A 20169-nucleotide genomic window follows, 5' to 3' on the forward strand; every position below is an offset into this window, starting at 1 on the left:
ACTAGGCAGAATGCATTTTATAACTTTGAATCCTCTGTTAATATACCTGGAAAAAGAAAATTCTTCGAAAATCTTGCTGCAGAAGACCAGCCTCAAAGCAGGGAGCTGTTAATACCAAGAAGCACCATTATTCAGTCTCCTAGTGGCAGGAGAAGACTCATTGAAGAAGTAAAGAGCCCTAGTTATGAACAGAGCTCTTCATCAAGTGTGACCGACCTGGATGAAAAAAGGCTCCCAGGTAACCCCTTGGTGAGCTTGGAAACACTGGATGCTGAACCTACCAATCGTTCAGTGTCTCTTCTTGGTTTTGGAACATCTTCCAGGCTTTCCAGCAGACCAACTTCCCCTAAAGTCCAGTTCAATATGATCCAAGAAACATCAAGTTCTCCTAAAAACAACAACTTGCCAAGTGAAAGAGGAATGAGTCACATATCTAGAAATTTAGAGAGACTTTGTGGCAGCTTCAACGAGTTACAACTGAGTCTTTCTGAAATAACAGACTTTGCTAAAAATGGGAGGAGGATATCCTTAGCCTATCCATGTTCACAGGAGCCACCCATTGTTCATATCACTTACCAGGTATGTTTTTTTGTCAGCTTAAAAATATTGCAATAGGAGACCAGATTTCTAAGCAATTTTGTATTGATTTAGCTTTAAATCATGAGACTGTAGTTTAATTCTTACCAGCCCATGAGAAATGTGACCTGAGTTTGGCACCAAGCTTCATCTAAAATGGTATTATAATTCGTCATGGGAACAGTATCTCAGGGTGATACAGGTAACTTAGAGGATACTTTACATGGGAGATTTGTGTCTGTCTGTTCTGCTTTCACTAAGCACAACTGTCTTGCATACTAGCTGATTTTGTGTGCATCTATAAAAGACAGAATAGAGCCAAACTGTTGCTAATGGACTAAAAATTTACATGTTAATTTAGTGCAGAGATGAGCTGATGAGAAGGGTGGTATGGCAGCCCACCAGAAACATAAGAAATTCAAACTCAAGCTCAGATCCAGAGACTGAAGATGCTGGACTCTCATGAAGACTGAAACAAAGTATAGAATCTTAATTTATGGAAAATCCAGATGGGCATGATATGAAGGTGGCTTATTTCTCCTTTCATTTCTCACCACTAATACTTACAGTTGGATGTGCTCAATTTGTCAAACACATTACCACTTCAAATTTGCTGAAAAAATGACATATGTCAATAGGGAATTACTTAAATAGACAAGTGTCAAACCATTAATTTCCTATTTTGCTCTTCTTTTGGTAAAATTCCTATAGGCTCCAATAAGAATTTTAAGTAAGGAATGTAGGCTGGGGTGGTTTGTTAGGGTTTTTTTGCTACTGTTCTTAGTGTTATTTGCAGTAGTACTAACATGTTACTGATAATACTTTTGGTCATGCTGATGCTAGTAGTACTGCTGCTAAAACTGGGGTCCCTTTCAGGATGTAAATGCCTATTATAAATGCATTCTTATCTACTGTGACATAAGAAGCATTATGTCAGAGTAATACATTGCATTATGGTGATGCTCAAGTATGTACTTCTTAAACAAAATTGACATCCTTTAAAGGAATCCATACAGACATCTAAGTACACCTCCTTAAACACTCACTAAGGGAACAGCTACTTTGTTCATATTCATTACTTCTTAGCAATTGTTTACTTGGCATTTAAACAGGTTTTCGTATGCTGGGCACTCTGGATAAAAACAAAACTTTGATCTGAATTAGTCAATAATTTAACTTGAATATATTATCCAAATTCTGGTAAAAAAAAAAAAATGTCAAGAGAAGGGCAACAAAGCTGGTGAGGGGCCTGGAGCACAAATCCTATGAGGAGAGGTTGAGGGAGCTGGGCCTGTTTAGCCTGGAGAAGAGGAGGCTCAGGGGTGATCTTACTACTGTCTACAACTACCTGAGGGGGCATTGTAGCCAGGTGGGGGGTGGCCTCTTCTCCCAGGCAACCAGCAATAGAACAAGGGGACACAGTCTCAAGTTGTGCCAGGGTAGGTATAGGCTGGATATTAGGAAGAAGTTCTTCACAGAGAGAGTGATTTCCCATTGGAATGGGCTGCCCAGGGAGGTGGTGGAGGCACCGTCCCTGGGGGTCTTCAAGAAAAGCCTGGATGAGGCACTTAGTGCCATGGTCTAGTTGATTGGTTAGGGCTGGGTGATAGGTTGGACTGGATGATCTTGGAGGTCTCTTCCAACCTGGTTGATTCTATGATTCTATGATTCTATTTTAAATAATTCAGGATATTAGTTGCCAAGAGTCAGTCCCTCCTGTTCTCCAGCATGTTCAAATTAATTCCAATTTCTTAACATAAATCAACCTTTTTTTATTTAGCAAGCAGCGTTACCTCTCGGATTTGATTGGATTAACCTTTCCAAAGAGAAGTTTGGTTTGTGACACATAACATTAGCCTAAGATCTGAAGTCACTGTGCATGTTCACTTGCATAAGCAGTAAGAATTAACTATACCATTTCTTTTCACTGGCAACCACAACTACAACAAAAATTAGTGTTTCTAAAACACCAACAGGCTACATACTGAAAGACTACATTCAGAAAGGAAGATTCATATTTGTCTGAACAGGTTAGTTTCACATTGAGTCAGAAGCAAGCACCACATTACATGACTTAGAAAAAGTGCCACTTAATGTCTTTCCGACACAGCTCTATTGTGAAAGTCTCAACTAATGCCTTGCATAGTTCAGCCCCTCTTCTGAAATCTAACAGGATCACAGCACAATGCCAAGAAACACTGAAAAATAGGCTGATGTCAGAAAGACCTCCAGACAGACCAGGAAATACTTGTTTCAGAGCCAGTTAATAATTTTCTCAGAAAACAGCTATTTTGATTACTTTAGATTCAAGCATCTGAACCTTGTTCCTCCTTCAGGAGCTGATCAGCACTCTCTGAGCTCTGAGACCAGTTGGGCTGTGGGTTCCTGCCAGGCTTTGCATTCACAGTGCAAAAAAACAGGAAACAGCTTTATTACTTTCTGATATAAATATCAGACTATGGAAAACATTCTAAGTGTTTGAAACACTGCAGTCCAGTCAATAATATGGCCATTATCGTTCAGCTTTTTGTGCCAAGTGTATGTCTTCTTAAGTGTTTGTATAATCCCCACTACAGCAGTGGCTCAATCTTGATTGAGAAATCTATTGTACTATAAAATAGAAAGATCCACACTGCATCACCACATTTATGCATAAAAAACTTAAAAGGAAAGTTTAAAATGTAATAGTCAAAAATGTGGTAATAATTAACAGGCAGTTGTGAATACTGCTGGGTAATGCAGAAGCATTATTTATGTATTTATGTGTGTTTCCAGTTCTGCTTAGAAAAACATAATATAAACTAGAATGTGTATTTTTAATAATTCATAATGTTTGCTCACTAAATAGTCTTCAAGTTGTTTGTTTATTCTGTTAGTGCTGGTCAACCTGTAACTCCTCTGAAGTCACATCCATGCTGTACTACCTGAATTTATATTCTTTGTAGCCTACAGCCATAAAAGAAAAACATGATCACTCACACTTTGGAAGTGTCACTGCACTATTGCTTGTGTAATAACATTCAGCCACCAGAGATGACTTGATCATTCAAGCCTGAAAAGCAAATATTATTGCTCTTCCATCATGCACAGACCTGTGATTCAGGACAGTGTGGGAAGACAGACAGACAGACACGACAAAAGGGTATTATTTTAAAAGAAAAAATAATGAAGAGAGGAGCCAAAGCTTTGCTTCTGTCCCCTTTTCCCTAGAAAAGAAACAACTTGAGTAAAGCATTTGTCACTGTCTCCCACAGCATCCTTCTGGGGAAACTGGCTCCTCATGGCTTGCAAGGGCAGGTGCTTCATGGGGTAAAAAAAACTGTCAGGCCCAAAGAGTGGTGGTGAACAGAGTGAGATCCAGTCAGTAGTGGTGTTCCCCAGGGTTCAGTGTTGTGGCCAGTTCTGTTTAATATCATTATCAATGATCTGGACATTGGGATTGAGTGCTCCCTCAGTAAGTTTGCATATGATTCTAAGGTGGCAGGGAGTATTGATCTGCTTGAGAGAAAAAGACTCTACAGAGGGGTAGTTACATTGAGGTGGGTGTCAGTCTCTTCTCCTTAGTTACAAGAGATAAGGCAAGATATGATGGTTTGGGAGTTACCACACACACAATGAAATCACCCAGACTAGACACAGCTGGCTGGAAGTTAAGGAATAAAGCTATATTTACAACTTAGCACAATTACAAGCATATATATATATATATATACACAAATATATACAGTTATATACAAGTTAAAAGTAATACAGAAACACAATACCCCTCCTAAAACAATCAGATTGCCAGAAGGGCTCCAAACCCAAACCTCCTCCTCTCTCCCTCTTTCCTTCCCTTCAGAAATAACCAGATCAACCCATGCATATCTCATGTGATAAATCTGGAGAGATCTGAGGTAAGATGTCAAAAAAGATGATAAGGAGGTTAGAGGAAAAAGGGTTAGGTTGGATCTCTGGAGTGAAAAAATAGTCAGACACCCTGAAGTTTAGAAGGAAAATATTTAAGATGACCACAAAAAAAAAAAAAGACTTGCTGTAGTCAAGAGAAGATGTGATCAATGCATGGATTATATTTTGAGCAAAGGTTGAATAATTGGTTAAAAACAATTTCAGACAATAATGTTCTGAAACTGATCAACAGCAGACAGGCAGGCTTGGTAGAGGAGACAGAATACATCTTATTAGAGCAGATTGTTGGATACATAGATGCAAATTAAAAGGAATACGCAGTGGAAAAAATGAATCCAAGTTTTTCTACTGTGCAAAGAAAGTCTAGACTTGAGTTTAAAAAATCCCACACTGAAAACAAAGATCACAAAAGCATAAGCATGAAGACAAAGGGTTTATCTTAAATGACAGTACATCTGGAATGGTAGTTGCAGGACTATTAACAGGGAGCCTAGAGCAGAGAAATCCTAGCATCTTATCCAAAATGCTGATGTGTACTATAAATGCAAAGTGCACTGGGATTTAAGCCCCCCAAGCACCTAAGACCTCTTCCAACATAAACATTTTACAGGTTTACACTTCTCTGACATGATCACTAGGGATGCAATTGGAATTACCTACGTAAAGGTAAGCAAAATATTAGGATCTCCACCAAAATAAAATCAAGATCTGCCAAAAATCAAACAGGAATCACATCACCAACAGAAATCCTATTAAGGAGAAGAGTGAAGTGCAGGCTGCCAAACCTGAATAATACTACCTGTGTCAATGCTGTACAAGGCCAAATGAGACACAGAATTCTGAATGTCAAAAATCATAGTTCTCACTCTTCTTTGGCACTCTTATTTAGCCACTGAACTCTCTTTTTATTGTCTCCTATGAGACAGCCTGGCAAAGAAACGGCTCCAGGGAGACTTTACAGACTTTCTGACAGCTTTCTAGTATTTGAAGGGGGCCTACAGGGTAACTGGAAAAGGAATTTTTACAAAGGCATGTAGTGATGGGACAAGGGATAATGGCTTCAGACTGGCAGAAGCTAGGATTAAGATCAGACATTAGGAAGATAAGGATAGTGAAGCACTGGAACAGGTTGCCTAGAGAAGTTGTGGAGGCTCCAGCCCTGGAAGTGTTCAAAGCCAAGTTGGATGGGGCCCTGAGCAACCTAGTCTAGTGGGAGGTGTCCCTGCCCATGGCAGGGGTTGGACCTAGATAATCCTGAAAGTTGCTTCCAACCCAATCCATTCTATGAATGATTCTGAGCCAGGACCCCCATGTCTGTTTAATTTACTACTTTTTTCTCATGCCACACAATGAATGTGTGGGCAACACAAAAGTAAACTGACTAACAGGTAATAAGGTATCAAAACCGAAACTGCCACTGAAACATAACACAAAGAGCTGAAATAAAGAGTTTTAGGCAACTAAAATCCCTATTCAACCCACAATACAGTTATGTGACTGAGCAACCTGATTCCATTCCTTTGTAAGAGAACAGATTATTAACAAAAAAGATGTGAAAAAATAGTTAAAATACCTGTTGTTCAGTACCATACTTGAAATTGTACCACAGGGAAAATTATTTGTTCCACAGCAGAGAATAGGGACTAATAGAAGAAATAGAAAATGCTTAGGGAATTATCTGGAAGCAAGATAGTAAATGGTTATAGTCATGTAAAAGAAAATGGAAGAAATTTACTAGTGGATTTTCTCATGATTGATTTCAGGCTAATCTAAAAGTTTCATTAACAATCTGGTGAGATATGCTAATAAAATCGATGTATGGCATAACATCAGTAGTATTTTCAATAGAGGAACAGGATATTGCACCTGTAATTCAATAAGCTTAGCATCTAGAATTAAAAACATGGATGGAAATGAACTAATATGAAATGCACGGGAATTTCCAGAATTAATAGAAGAAATTTCATCTATAAACTGGGTATTCATTACCTGAAACAGCTAAGGATGACAAAAGCTTGCACATGTAGTCAAAAGATGACTATTAATCAAAAATGAGATGTATTTATGAAAAGAGGCTAAGCAGAGCTACATCAGTGAGGTACCTCCAGTAAGTAAGGCAATTCCAGGCAGCATAGCTGTGAGGCCTGATCTGGAAAACAGCTTACATTTCCACATATCAATATGCAAGAAAGACACGTTCAAAGTGCGACTGATCGCTAACTCAGTGTTAGTAAAAGCAATTCTGGTTGGTAGCATATTCTTATTTACCTCAGACGTTGAATTTAAGTTATGAAGATGATCTTAGCATCCAGAGAAGTGTGGGCAGTTCATTAGGTCAAGACAAGACTAGGCAAAACTAGATGAGTGCCCAGTGGGGTTCAAAAAAGGAATTAAACCCATGTGTATTTATCGTGCAGATATATGGTGTGTAATCCAGAAACGTTGTTTTATGAGATTATTTTCTTTTCCTATATATTTGCATTCTAAACATTTGAGTTTTAAAAGACAGTTTGGCCATACTATGAGAGGATGCCTGCTGCCCAGAGGACACTATAGGCTATAAGGTGTGATCAAGGGGCAGACTGCCAGTGATGAAGGAAAATAAGTATTGAATTGATGGTTTCTTTCTGCTGGATTTTTGTTGAGGGAGGGTTGGACTTTACATACTACAGGAAACTGGCTAAAGAAATTTAATCTGAAATTATCAATTCACATATGTAAATATATTTATTTCTGCTGTGATTACTATGTTATTACTCTACCAAAAAAATTTGAGTTAGCATAAAAAGTTCATAATCAGGGATTAATGTTAATCAATGTCAGTGGTGGTGGTGAGGCACTAGAACAGGTTGCCCAGAGAAGTTGTGGAGGCTCCATCCCTGAAAATGTTCAAAGCCAGGTTGAATGTGATCTTGAGCAACCTGGTCTAGCAGGAGGTGTCCTTGCTAATGGCAGGAGGTTGGACCTAGATGATCTTTAAGATCCCTTCCAACTCAAATAATTCTATGATTTTGAGAACTGCAAGTCCTGGTTTCTACTGGAGACAAATAGCAAGGTAGCAAAACTAGGTGACATACTTTGTGAAGAGGTGAATTGTCATTGAAAAACAATTGTCCTTGCATTAAGTGATGAAAATGAGAAGTACTAAGGTGAAGTTTTAGTTGTATTTCTAATACTGCCACAAATTACTTCCACAACCTTAAGTAATCTTAATCTTCCTGTGTAGCCATTTGATCACCTACAAAAATAGAATACCAACATTTACCTACCGCTCAATGAGACATATTATTATCAATTGAAGGAAACATTAAACAAAAAATGAGAAATAATTCAAAGATTAAAATAGACAAAGGTTATTGACCTGACATAAACTGCCAGCAGACAAAAGTAAATTTAAAGGTTATTACTTTATCAATATAAACAGAAGCATATGACAGAGAGGAGAGCTAATATAAATGGTCCCAAGTGATGAAAGACAATTAACTCTGCAATTTCAGCTTTGAATTCTGTACCTCAGAAATGGGTTGGTATAAAAAAATAGATGTGCTGTAGTTTTGTATACAGAAAAATGTCTCTCATTCCCAGTGGCTGTTCCAATAATACGCTGCAAGGCTAAGCTGAAAATATACTAGAATGAAGTCATCCTTGGCATATATTTTCACTCTGCTGATTTCAAAGCAAGAGAGGCAGAGCTAGATTGTTTTGTGATTATTCTTGAGTAAAAAATGAACCACTCAGGTCAATGCAACAAGCCCATCTCATTTACAGTCCACTTTTTTCTATGATTCATTAACTGAAGCACAAGTTTGAATAAACTGCTATTTCAACCTTAATTCAGGAAAATTAAGTAGTTATTGGATATGCTAATCCATAATATGCAGCACTGAAAAGTACTGCACAAATACATGTACAGGCAAATAACATTTCTGCTGACTGCTGAACATTCAGCCCATGGAGTTCTTGCTGTATTTTGGTTCAACACAATATAGTGCTATATAATTTGAAGAGACCTAAACATTATAAAGAAGATCTGCTATATAGTTATAGTGGTAATAAAAAAGTTACTACTCGTTTATGAGTAAGAGGGAAGTGATTCTCTCTCTCTACCCCACTCTTATTTGACCCCACCTGGAGGCCTCAGCACAAGAAGGGCATAGAACTGTTATAGCAGGACAGAGGAGGGTCTCAAAGGTGATCTGAGGGCTGAAGCGCCTCTCCTGTAAAGACTGGCTAAGGGAGTTGGGGTCCTTCAGACTGGAGAACTGAAGACTCCTATTTCAAGAGGGCCTAAGGGATATTTAGAGAGGGATACCATGTATATACTACTTTTATATTCAAGTGTGGTTATTTTAGTGAATAGCAGAGCAAATTTCAAGGATGTAAATATACACTGCCTCTCTCTCAAAGAAAGTCACAGGATTCCCAAGCTCCCTTGCTCTGACATCTTCTCAGAGAGCCTGTTGCCATGTCCAGTTTTTCTGTGCCAGCACTGAGGTTATTTCACTGAGATGGAATAGCTGACAAAAGACTATCAAAACCACCCAGGCGTACAACGGAAACTGAGCAGAGGACTCATGTGAGCTGGTAGCATCTTGGAAAACTTTATTCCAGGCATGATATATTCCCTACTAATGAACTGACTCTTCAGGCAGAAAGGCCCAGTGGGTGCATATCTACATGACCTTGTACATTATATATACAGGACCGATGCAGTGCTGAGCTGCATAAGAACACAAACCACAGGGGGCTATGCACTTAGAATTGCACTGTATCATGACATCATCTATAAGTTGTAGCAAAGGCAGACAAAGCAAAATGACTAAAGAACTGAAAGGAGAAATGGTTGAAAGAATTCAGGCATGGTGTCTAAGCCTTTTACAAGATCTTTTCCTTTACATGCATGTATTTGAAGAAAAGCTTTTCAAATGGAACAGTTACAGAAGAAACAAAAGATGTTCTCCTCTGTGATGGCAAGATCCACTTGAACTTAGTCCAGCAGCTGTTTGATCTGCCTGTCATTGAAATGAAACACGGTATGTTCTTTTTGATTTTGGTAACTGGTTTCACCTGAGATTTTGAGTAACTGAGACAGCTACCTTTTTTTGGAGGGGTACATGTTTTGCTTTATGTGAAAAACAGGATGAGAGAGCTGGGGTTGTTCAGTCTGGAGAAACAAAGGCTCTGGGGATACTTTATAGTAGGCTTCCAGTATTTGAAGGGAGGCTACAGGGTAGCTGGAGAGGAACTTTTTCCAAAGGCTTGTAGTGGTAGGAGGAGGGTAATGGCTTCAAACTAGAAGCCACCACATTTAGATTAGACATTAGGAAGAAATACTTCACCATGAGGATGGTGAAGTACTGGAACAGGTTGCCCAGAGAAGTTGTGGAGGCCTCAACTATGGAATTGTTCAAAGACGGGTTGGACAGAGCCTTGAGCAGCTTGGTCTATTGAGAGGTGCCTCTGCCCATAGCAGGAGGTTGGAACTAGATAAACTAGATAAAAGTCCCTTCCAACACAAACTATTATATGATTCTGTGAAATGCTGAGAACATCTCTTGAAATCAGTTGGATGCTAAGTAACTGCAGAACTACCTAGGAAGGCTGAGGAAATAATCGGCACACTGTGTTATCTAGAAGTAGAAAAGCTTCCTTCAGACCTTTTGGCATTTTGCCTTGCACATCTTTACAAGCACATCCCAGATCTGATAACAGAAAGCAAAATGGAGAAAAATCAATTCTCAGATAATGATATACATACAGGTATCACGTAGCATTTAGGATTATTTTAATGTAAGATAAACAATAGACCTCAAGGTTCCAATTTGCCAGTCTCAGAATTCTATCATCCACCACTGATAAACTTGTAAGAACAGAGGCAGCAAGGGAAATCCTAGCCCCAGACTAGTCTCTGAATTATCTTATCCCTGTCCCTAAGAAGGTAGACATTCTGCCTTCTCAGCAATTCATACATGATTATTTTTTAGCCATTTCTCTATAACACTTCTGATGGATCTTCTCACAACAGATGAGGTACATTATGATCTTACAAGACACAGTAAGTTAGCTGTAATTATGATCTCTTTGCATAGTTTCCACACTAGGAGATGCATGAATTACTTCTTGTCTTAGCCCTTGACAGGCTGAGACAGACTGGCTTAATTGGTATATCCTATCTTATAATAAATTAATTCAATTTCTGGTGAAATAAAGAAAAGGTGTAATAATATAAGGTCTAGATTTCTAAATAATGGCAGACTGCTACATAATAAGCTTATTGATGAAAAAAGAAGCCAGGCCTGGCACCAAGGATAGAGGGAAAGAGATGTAAAATCTGCACCATTCTGCCACTGGTATCTGGCTTATCTCCTTGATGTTGATGAGATCACAAGAATGAAGAAAAAGGGCTACAAATACAACACAGATGAAGGAAGCTGCCTTTATCCAAGACATATTTGCCTATTTTGGCTTTGCCTTGGCTTACAGCAGTTTCTGAGAGTTATTTCAGAAAAGAAAGATAGGCAGTTTTTTTATTCTTTGCCAGCAATCTCTCTCCACTGTACAGCACCTTGGAGGCATATATGAAAATCCTCTACTAGCTGCTGAGGCCTCAGCTATTTCCCAACAACCTCTGTGCCTGTACTGACAGTGCAACTTCGCAGGGCGCAGAGGATATAATTTTTGGCCTTTACTTCCAACTTTCAAGTTTGGAAACAAATGTCCATGATAAAAAAGAAGAAGTTTAGAACTCATTATGAAAATAAATAATGGGTCTAAGAAACCCTGTTTTCAGCTCTGTGGATCAGTTGAAGATTTAACATTTAATTACCAGAACATTACTTCTGAATTCCATGCATTAGATTTCAGTGATATCAAAAAAAAAAACCCAATGTCTTGGAATCATCATAACATGTCCCTTTTTCTGTTCAGTGTGGTGGTCAGCTTGTCTGAAACTTGGTCTGAGCAAAAAGAAGGACTGAAATAAGTATCTTTCTAGATTTCCCTGAAATCCCATAAAATTATCAGATTTGGGGAAGAAGAAGTTGTGTAGCTCTTCATCCAGTTCTGATCAGTGCAAGTCTATGTTCCTTAATCTTTTACTTACCATAAGGCATGAATATTAAATGTGATGCTTAAAAAGATCACTCTTGTCATTTAAGGCTATACAAATAAAAGGGGATGTAATGAAGTGCATGCTTATATTACAACAGGCTGGTGCTTTTTTACTGTGAATAAACAATTATACTGGGGGAAGAAGTTCACAATTGCAGCCCAAATTCATATGCACATCAAGGCTAGGAAGATCATCAGAACCTGGTCTCATCACTTGCACTTAGCCTAAGACAGTAATACTATCATCTGTACTAAATATAGCCATATAGTGACCTGGTGTTAGCACACAGAGGTCTCTTTTCAGCAGGTCATCAGTCTAATGATTTTGCACAGTAAAGGGGTACTACATTCTGCACAAGGCTTTTCCACTACAGAAATATTTTGCAGGAAACACTTCAAAGCAAGTGTGACCAACAATACACAGCATTTCAATCATTTCAGTGGATGGAAAGAAAATATCCCAAGAGTTTGACCAAAGATTATGCTTTATTGATTTGACCAACAACATAACTATCAACTTGGACAGTGAAATTTCCACTTTCAGGTGCATTGCTTACGAAATCTGAAGCCCATCCAGAATTAGAAAGTATTAAGTGTAGAAGATTAAAGATTCATGGTTTGGAGTGACAATCTTCTTATGATGTAACAGGTGATATAATGCACAGTAGTGATGGAGCAGCCTGGAGAAGTGCTTTATTAATAGTTATAGGAGGCGATATTTGCCTTGTCCAGGAATGCATTTTATTATGACTGCTGAAAATTAAGCATGGTTCTTCTGGATTTTCTACACTTCTTTCTCGTGTTCCTTTTGAAAGCACAGTTTTACCACTCAAAAATCACAACAGAAGATAACGCAGCATTTTTTTCTCTCTAATCCCTACTCAGTAATGACAGGATCGTATGCTGTAAGAAAAACATGTGATAGAAGGGCTCCCAAAATGCTTTTCAATTGCTAGAGATCTCTTTCATTTTCATAAAATGCCATGCATTTTATGTCAAATAAATGAAAAAAGAAAATACATAATTCACTAATTTCTATAAGAACAGCAACATCCAATCCCAATGGAAACAGATTAATCACTAGGGAAAAAACATATATCAAGTACACAAGCTGATTTGCAAAGTGAAGTAAAAAGGAGGGAGCAGGTTTACTCTGTTTCTTTGTAATACAGAAAGTGAACCATAATACTTCTGATGTTTTTGTTTTTCAATCTTGCCACTTAAAAAAACAAAATCAAAAAGATTCAAAATGGCCATGTATTTTGTTTCTTCTCTATAAGAAGATTTGATAAATAAAGGAAAATAAATTTCATTCTACCATCTTTTGTAAATCATTCTCATCTGTGGTAAATCATCTTCAAGGTGTAGCTTCCCTCCATTTGCTAGATGAACTTGAAAACATACCAAACAATCTTGGCTTGACAGTAAAGGAGATGGAAGCCCCTGCTTCCTTCTGGAATAAATAGAGCACAATTATTTCCTTCTCAGTTCTTCTGATCTCTTTAACATTTGAGTAAAACAGATGAGCAAAAATGATAAAGAGAAGTCACTAGAACAAAAGTCAGCATGGAAAGGCTGGCTGGGCTTTCAGAAAAGAGAGATGCTTAATAGTTGATCAGAACTAGCAAAAATACACCCTGTTTTTCAGCTTTATTTAAATAAGGGACAAAATGCCTCACACCTTTAAAGACCTTTCATTTAGCTCCCTTTCACATGTACACAAAGGTGTGTTTAGCGTGGATTGTCAGACTTTAATGTCATTAGTGTAATGACTTTAGTGACCAAAAAGAAAGCCTGCTGTGCTCATGTGCTGGCTGACTTTTTCAAACGTGCTTCTGCATTTTACATAACCTCAGCAGTACCCTCATTTTCTTTTTTTTGCTTAATTTTCATAGGCTCTTCCTGGATTGTACTCACTGCAGACAAGGACGGCTTTGTGCCATTAATATTCACAGCAACACAAGAGATAATCATAAGGGATGGAACTGACAGTTCAGAAGTCTGTGGAGGTCACTCCTACAAGAGAAGTATTTCAGCACAACCACCCAGCAGAGTGACATAATTTCTGAACAAAGACCCCGATGACCTATTTTTCTAATACGGTTCAAACACATTCTGCAGTGTCAGAAACCGAGTGACTAGAAAGATGTCTTCGCTACTTTCAATGTATTTTAACTTTGAAGTACGTGCAGGGTTACACTACTGCTAAATCCTAGAGTTGACTGGTTCCTCATGATTTCTTCTGAAGGATGAGACCTAGTACGGCTACTGCTACTAATGGCTGCCAGTGGAACAGAGCAGAGAGACTAACCTCTACTTTGTGGTATACAGTTCACATAAAGGCTGAAGAAAATACGATGACAGATCATTAATAAAAATTGGAATGAAAAAAGTGCTTCAGGCTGTCTTTGCTGTTCCAGCTATATCTCATAGAAACATGCAATGTTTTCAGAAATGCTTCAGTTTTACATGAAAATGTTCAGTCTCTAAAAAGGTTGCATCACTGGGTTGCATCAGTGTCTTCTTACACAGCACAAGCATTCACGCATGTACAGAAAGAGAAACAAAAACCCTTGCAAGGTAAATTAAGGATGAGTGGCATTGAATGCAAGTTTCATTTGGCTAAATGCAAGGGTCTATACTGAACTTGTCATCTAGACTCCTCTATGATGAGTCTAAGAAAAAGGCACTTCTGCAGCAGATTACTCATACCCTAACATTTCTAGAAGTGATCAGGGTGAACCTTCCCCAATAAAGTAGTAAAGAAGTGCCAATCCTTTCCTTATTAACATTTTACTTAGCAATATTGTTATCAACACAAACTGTAGGCACTCTTACCTGCACTGATACACTGTTATCTCAAAACAACTGTACCTGTTGATGTTGTAATACTGTGCATGATAACAATGTGCCTGGAATGCAGGATTAACCTAAAGAAGTAGCCAAGATGAAAGAAATGCTTTTGCAGAATAGTTGCATCAAAGGGAAATAGAAAAAGCAGTAATGGGAATTAACTAGGACTGAATTGTTTGCTGCTACAAGAAAGGGTTCTCAAAACAAGAGGTGTAGAAAAGTTGTCTATATATGGTGGCATAAGTTAAGGGGAAACTGTAGGGGTCTAGTAGAAAGATTAGTATTTGAACAATCTCTCTTGCATGATATTGATAACTATTGGTAAAGAGGTGATTTGTATGTTAGCCTGGTTCTGTACTAACAACTATACCTGAAAATGTTCTGGGAAAGATTATTCCAAAGGAAGACTGTCAGATAAAAAAAAAATATCCTTATTTGCAACAATCATTTTCAAAATGGAAATACTCTCAAAAAGTATCCCATTTTTTATGTACATGATGCTAGTGTGGTTCACTTGTTATTTCCATTACAAACTGTGCAACTAGCCAGTAGACTATTTTTTTACCTACCATTTTCACAGCAGAGCAAGTACATTAGTTTGACAGAGCCTTATACTAGTGGCCTTGAAAGATCCATTTTCCTGCCCCAAAGCTAAGATTTTTTTACTTCAATTTATGTCCTTTATGTTTTGCAGCCATCTGTTAAATACCTGAAAAGTGTTATTACACCTCCTTTTAGTTTTCTTTTCTCTAAGCAATCCCACTCCTTCAGTTTTTCTCAGACACCCACTCTGGACCTCTTATTACTCTGCCCCGTGTTAGCACTCAGCATATCTTAAACTGCAGCAAATTTAATAGATTTTAGTTCACAGTCTGTTATAGTCTGTGTAGGTTTTTGTATACAGAAAAAGTAGGTTGTTACAGTGTGAACCACTGCCAGAGCGACAAAACATTCCTCTCCAGAGCTTTCTACATTACCCATGCCTTCTTCCCAGTGTCAGTAACAATCAGCTCTATGAAAACTAATTTAGACAAGAGCCTGCATCTGCTTTGTCTCTACAACAATCAGGGAGGTGTTGGATCTGCTGAAGTCCAGCCTGCTATACCAGGCTTCAGGAGACACAGACTTTTAGAAGAGGCACGATAGCTACTGCTGCAGAGAGAGAAAGCGAAATCCCACTCAATTTGTCACTGTCTGTGGTAATATTGATTACTTTTATTCATTTTTATGTTAACATCCAGGTGAAAAGCTATGAACAATTATTTATTAATATTAAATCTTGCCAGAAAATTTATTTAGTAGGTTCGAATACACAGTTGTGGGTATTTACATACAAGGGACAAGCAATTTAAAAACAGTTAAGGAAAACTAGCAAATACAAACATTCATTTGAACTGGAAGGAGATCCTTGCAGTCAATATGCCACTTGCCCTCTAGGGGACTCGAGATGCTACTTTCTGCTGAAACAGAAGGCACAATCAGTTACAGAATCAAATCAGAACTTTAATTACAAAGAGGCTTTTTAGAATATTTACTCACAAGATAGTATCTCTGGATTCCCAGGGCTGCATTATAGTCCCAGACAGTACCCAAAACACTTGGAGTGGTTGCTGTCAGTGGTTATGATACCTATTGGAGGCTTTTGGAGTTTTCCCAGGGCTCTAGCAGGGTGCTGGAGTTAGCACAGTCTCTGACCTGGTCTTGATTCCTTCTTGGTCAGACTCTGTCCTTTCTAGGGCTCTAGACTTGTCACAGAAGTTTGCAGATAGACATGTCTTGCTGGTGGCTAAGTGGACTCTCCAGCTAGGAGCAACTTTTCACTTTCAATTCGCGTTAGGCTGGCTGTGGGGTTTGGGCAGCTTTCAGCAATAATTCTTGCCTACTGCATGGAGACACTTGATGCCGCTCCCTGGTGAACTGAGGCACAGAAGTTTCCAGGTGGACAGGAGGTCTGTAACATCAAAGCTTGTCACATAACAAAGCTGGTGTGGAGCATGGCAAGGCAGAGCAAAATGAGGCAAAGCAGAGCATGTTGTTTTACATCTTTGCTCATATATATTTATCAGTTGCCTAAGTCCGATGGCTGCTCTCTGTGGCCAAATGGAGCCAATCAGAATGGCACTCTGTCAAAACTGACCCTATTAGGTGAAACCCAGGGCTTGCTTTGCCAAGTGTATGTATGTACCTGGCTTACCACAGGAGCAAAACAAGCCTGGGTAAGTCCTGGACCCTCAGACTGGGTGTCTCCAAGCCTTGTGTCTTCTTCCCTCTGCTGAAGTGGGGAGCAGCACAGGAAAGAGGTAAGCAGGGGATCATGGCTGGACAAGCCAGAACACATATTAGGTCCATACTGGCCTTCCACAACACCGTCTTAATCCCCAAATTTTCACCGACTCTCTTCATGCCTCAGAACCTGGAGCCACAGAGAGTCCCCTGTAAGACTTTGCACTATAGAGTGCAAAATTCCATTTTGCTGATACTGTGGAAAAGCTGTGACCTCTTCTGGCTTTACTCAGCTAAGAAGCCCAGACAAGATATTCTTGTGTCTTGCAAGCAGTGAGCCTGTCCACACCCCTCCCCATGACATGTGCTTTCTTCTGACAGCATGGTCCTAGTACTCTTCTGCAGTATTTTTTTTATCTTATATTTACTACTAATCACCCCTCAAAATTAGTCACAAAATACCAACTTGGAAGGGACCCCAGGAATCATCTGGTCCACCCTTTCTAGGTGATAGTGTAGTTTAAATGAGATAGCCTAGCATACTCTCAACCTGAGTCTTAGAATTCACCAATGTAGGGAAATCTGCTACTTCTCTTGGGAGATGATTCCAATGTCTAACTATTCTCATGGTGGAAAATTTTCTCCTGGAATCCAGTTGGAATCTCCCCATAAGCAGCTTGTACCTGTTACCCCTTGTCTTTTCCATGTGACTCTGTTGTCCCAATAGCCATCCTTTATGTACTAGTATGTGGTACTAAGTTCTCCCTTAAGCCTTCTCAAAGCTCAACAACCCCAGTTCTCTCAGTCTTCCCTAATATGGCAGGTTTGCCAGTCCTCTCAATTACATAGAAATACTTTTATCTAATAAAAAAGGTACATAAAACATGTGTACCTTTTAGTTACTGATCTCAGACTTCACCATGTAATATTTTAGGGGTCTAAAATACACACCACTGCCTCATTAAGTTTTACCATTAAGCAATGTGATAACTTAACTTGCTTGTTCAGTAGCGCCCACCACCTGGATTAAAGCTTTTAAAAAATTATGCCAAGGAAGCTAACAGGAATTATTCTTTACTCTGTAATATTCTTCAAATGTGTATCTATAAGAGTAAAGGAAAAAATCTACATAGTTAATAAATAATGACTCTACAACACATCTCTCCATTACATCCATTTTTCATTCTTTCTCTCTAAGAGATATTCACAACAGCTCTTTCTCACTGTCCTATATTCTTACTAATGGTGTGTTGCAAATGAATTTGAAAAGCAGATGCCCAAATGATCCAATAAATTAAGTTCTGAGAATACAAGGGACTGAGAACAGATGCGAGGCTGTTCAAGGATAAATCTGACTTCATGCAAGTGCATGTTTTTGAAAGAAAAAAAACAGTGTGCTTCAAATGAGCACAGTCATAGGAAACCATTTCTGTAATTTTTTTAACACTTTTCCTTGCATAATTTCATTGCCCCACTTTCTGACTAATATGCATCTCCTAAGGGGTTCAAAATCATTAAGATCCCTGAAGTAGCAGATGCATCATATATATATCAGCAGTAAACAGCTCTGTAAAAAAGTCTGGAGAAAAAAAATAAGAGACAAGAGACAGAATTACAGAATCACTTCAGCTGGAAAAGACCTTTACAGTCATTACATCCAATGCTGTGATAAGTGAGCAGAAAGAAGCAGTCAAACAAAGAGAAGCTCAGCCTAAGTAAGGAGGCCCAGCCAGCACCCAAGAGTGATGTTAGAGTGAGCATCAAATCTATTCCTACCTAACCGGGGGGCCACTAGGCCCCCCGGCCTTTTTGATCTCTTACCACCACCCAGTGCACACCATGAGGACTCACCAGTGATGATGGGAGGAAGATCCCTCTGCCCAGTTGGGCAAGCTCAGAGCTCCTGCCTTTCCTGGGGCAGATTATAAAGGGGAGTGGGCAGGGAGGGCAAAGTGGTCACACCTGGGGTGGGAGGAGACTCCAACAGGATCCAGGTGTTCTGGGTTTGGGGGAAAAAGGGAGAAATGCCTTGTGGGGTGGGAAAGGGGAAGTGGTTCTGAAAGGAGGGAGATGGAGAGGAAAAGAATGGCGCTGAAAACAGGAAGGTAAGGAAAAGAAAGGAGGTGGAAAGAAAAGAAGGAAGATGGAGGAAAATAGGAGATGGTGTGGAAAGGAAGGAGATGGGGAGAAGGGAGATTTATAAAAATAATAAAAATGAAAACTGAACTGTAGTGTTTGCATTGAAACCAGTCCTTTCGTGACCAACTCTTTGTCATTTCTGCTTGGAATAGTAACCAGACATCTTCATCGGTTCACTATGTTGGCTGAAGAAGAGCAAGTCACACCTGTCTGAGTGGAAAAAATGTGTATATATACACAAAGTGTGAGGTCTTTCAGCAAGTTCTCCTTGGGCCAGCAATGTGCCCTTATGGCCAAGAGGGTCAATGCCATCCTGGCCAGCAGCTCTAGGGAGGTTCTTCTCCGTCTCTACTCTGCCATCCTGAGACCACACCTGCAATACTGTGTCCAGTTTTGGGCTCCCCAATTCAAGAAGGACAGGGATCTACTGGAAAGAGTCCAACAGAGAGCCATGAGAATGACTAGAGGACTTGAACATCTTCCTTATGAAGAGATACTGAGAGACCTTTGGCTTTTCAGTCTTTTCATTTGGAAGTCTTTAACAACTACCCTCTGAATGAGACCATGCAACCAATTCATTATACACTGAACAGTCCACATATCAAATCCATATCTCTCCAGTTTAAAAAGAGGAATGTTGTGAGGAACTGTGTCAAACATATTAACATATTATTGTGAACATAAAAGTAGATTTCTAATGGATTTTTTTTTTTAAATTTCCTTTTGAATTCTGGGCTGCTTTTGAATTGTTCTGTCTACAGTTGTGCCCTGTCTGTTGATAATGACAAAGGAAAATAAAGAGGAGAAATAAAACCTGTGTTTGTTAATTTTTTTTGTTTGATAAATAAAAATAACTGATAAATTCTCATACACCTGAGTGTATTTGTGGAGCAAGACTGAAAAGCTGGCATTTGGATCCACTGCTTGTCATTCTTAACTAGAAATGCAGTACATGGAATGTACTCACCTACAGTGCATCACGAGCCACCGAGTTTAATGTAAAATCCTTTTACTGAGTTCAAAAGTTTGTCTGTGACTGTCTTTAAATACATCCTTGATAGCCAGCAGGTTTTAATTTGAAGATGCACAGAGAGGATCTACTGTTAATAGTTTGCTTCTGTGGTTGCAAACTCACAGCTGTATCTTATATATTTGAATTAAGTCATAGCTCTTGTTAAATTTTTCTTCAGTAAATGAAATAATTCTTTAGTTCTGATTTTTTTGCACTCTGTCAAATGCACTCATGCCATTAGAAGGGACATTGAGATGCTTGAGCGTGTCTGGAGAAGGGCGACGAAGCTGGTGAGAGGCCTTGAGCACAGCCCTACAAGGAGAGGCTGAGGGAGCTGGGATTGTTTA

At 39.0% G+C, this 20169-nt stretch overlaps 1 protein-coding gene and 2 long non-coding RNA genes across 5 annotated transcripts in view; 2 read left to right on the plus strand and 1 right to left on the minus strand.

Annotated features, from left to right (window-relative positions):
- LOC135176908 (WD repeat and coiled-coil-containing protein-like) overlaps nucleotides 1–13725 on the plus strand; it is a 15066-nt gene extending 1341 nt beyond the window's left edge. The window contains exons 1-3 of the mRNA XM_064146358.1: nucleotides 1–579; nucleotides 9398–9518; nucleotides 13491–13725. The exon at nucleotides 1–579 is cut by the window's left edge and continues 1341 nt beyond it. Coding sequence (XP_064002428.1) covers nucleotides 1–579; nucleotides 9398–9518; nucleotides 13491–13657 — 867 coding nt within the window. The 3' untranslated portion in view covers nucleotides 13658–13725. The remainder of the gene's footprint in view (nucleotides 580–9397; nucleotides 9519–13490) is intronic.
- A 1906-nt stretch (nucleotides 13726–15631) lies between these two features.
- Nucleotides 15632–18586, minus strand: LOC135176909 (uncharacterized). Of its 3 annotated transcripts, none has more exons than XR_010302866.1 (2): nucleotides 18523–18586; nucleotides 15632–16399 (listed from the first exon to the last, which is right to left on the minus strand). It is a non-coding gene; the product is annotated as an uncharacterized LOC135176909 (long non-coding RNA). The 3 variants fall into 3 exon arrangements; XR_010302865.1 differs by having other exon boundaries at nucleotides 15632–16861; nucleotides 18523–18559; XR_010302867.1 differs by having other exon boundaries at nucleotides 15632–16720; nucleotides 18523–18558.
- Nucleotides 18587–18709: 123 nt separating this feature from the next.
- LOC135177136 (uncharacterized) lies at nucleotides 18710–19680 on the plus strand. The gene is made up of 2 exons (XR_010302938.1): nucleotides 18710–18776; nucleotides 18963–19680. It is a non-coding gene; the product is annotated as an uncharacterized LOC135177136 (long non-coding RNA).
- The last annotated feature ends 489 nt before the right edge of the window (nucleotides 19681–20169 follow it).

Source organism: Pogoniulus pusillus, chromosome 7 (assembly GCF_015220805.1).
Source record: "Pogoniulus pusillus isolate bPogPus1 chromosome 7, bPogPus1.pri, whole genome shotgun sequence".
NCBI classification, from domain to species: Eukaryota; Metazoa; Chordata; class Aves; order Piciformes; family Lybiidae; genus Pogoniulus; species Pogoniulus pusillus.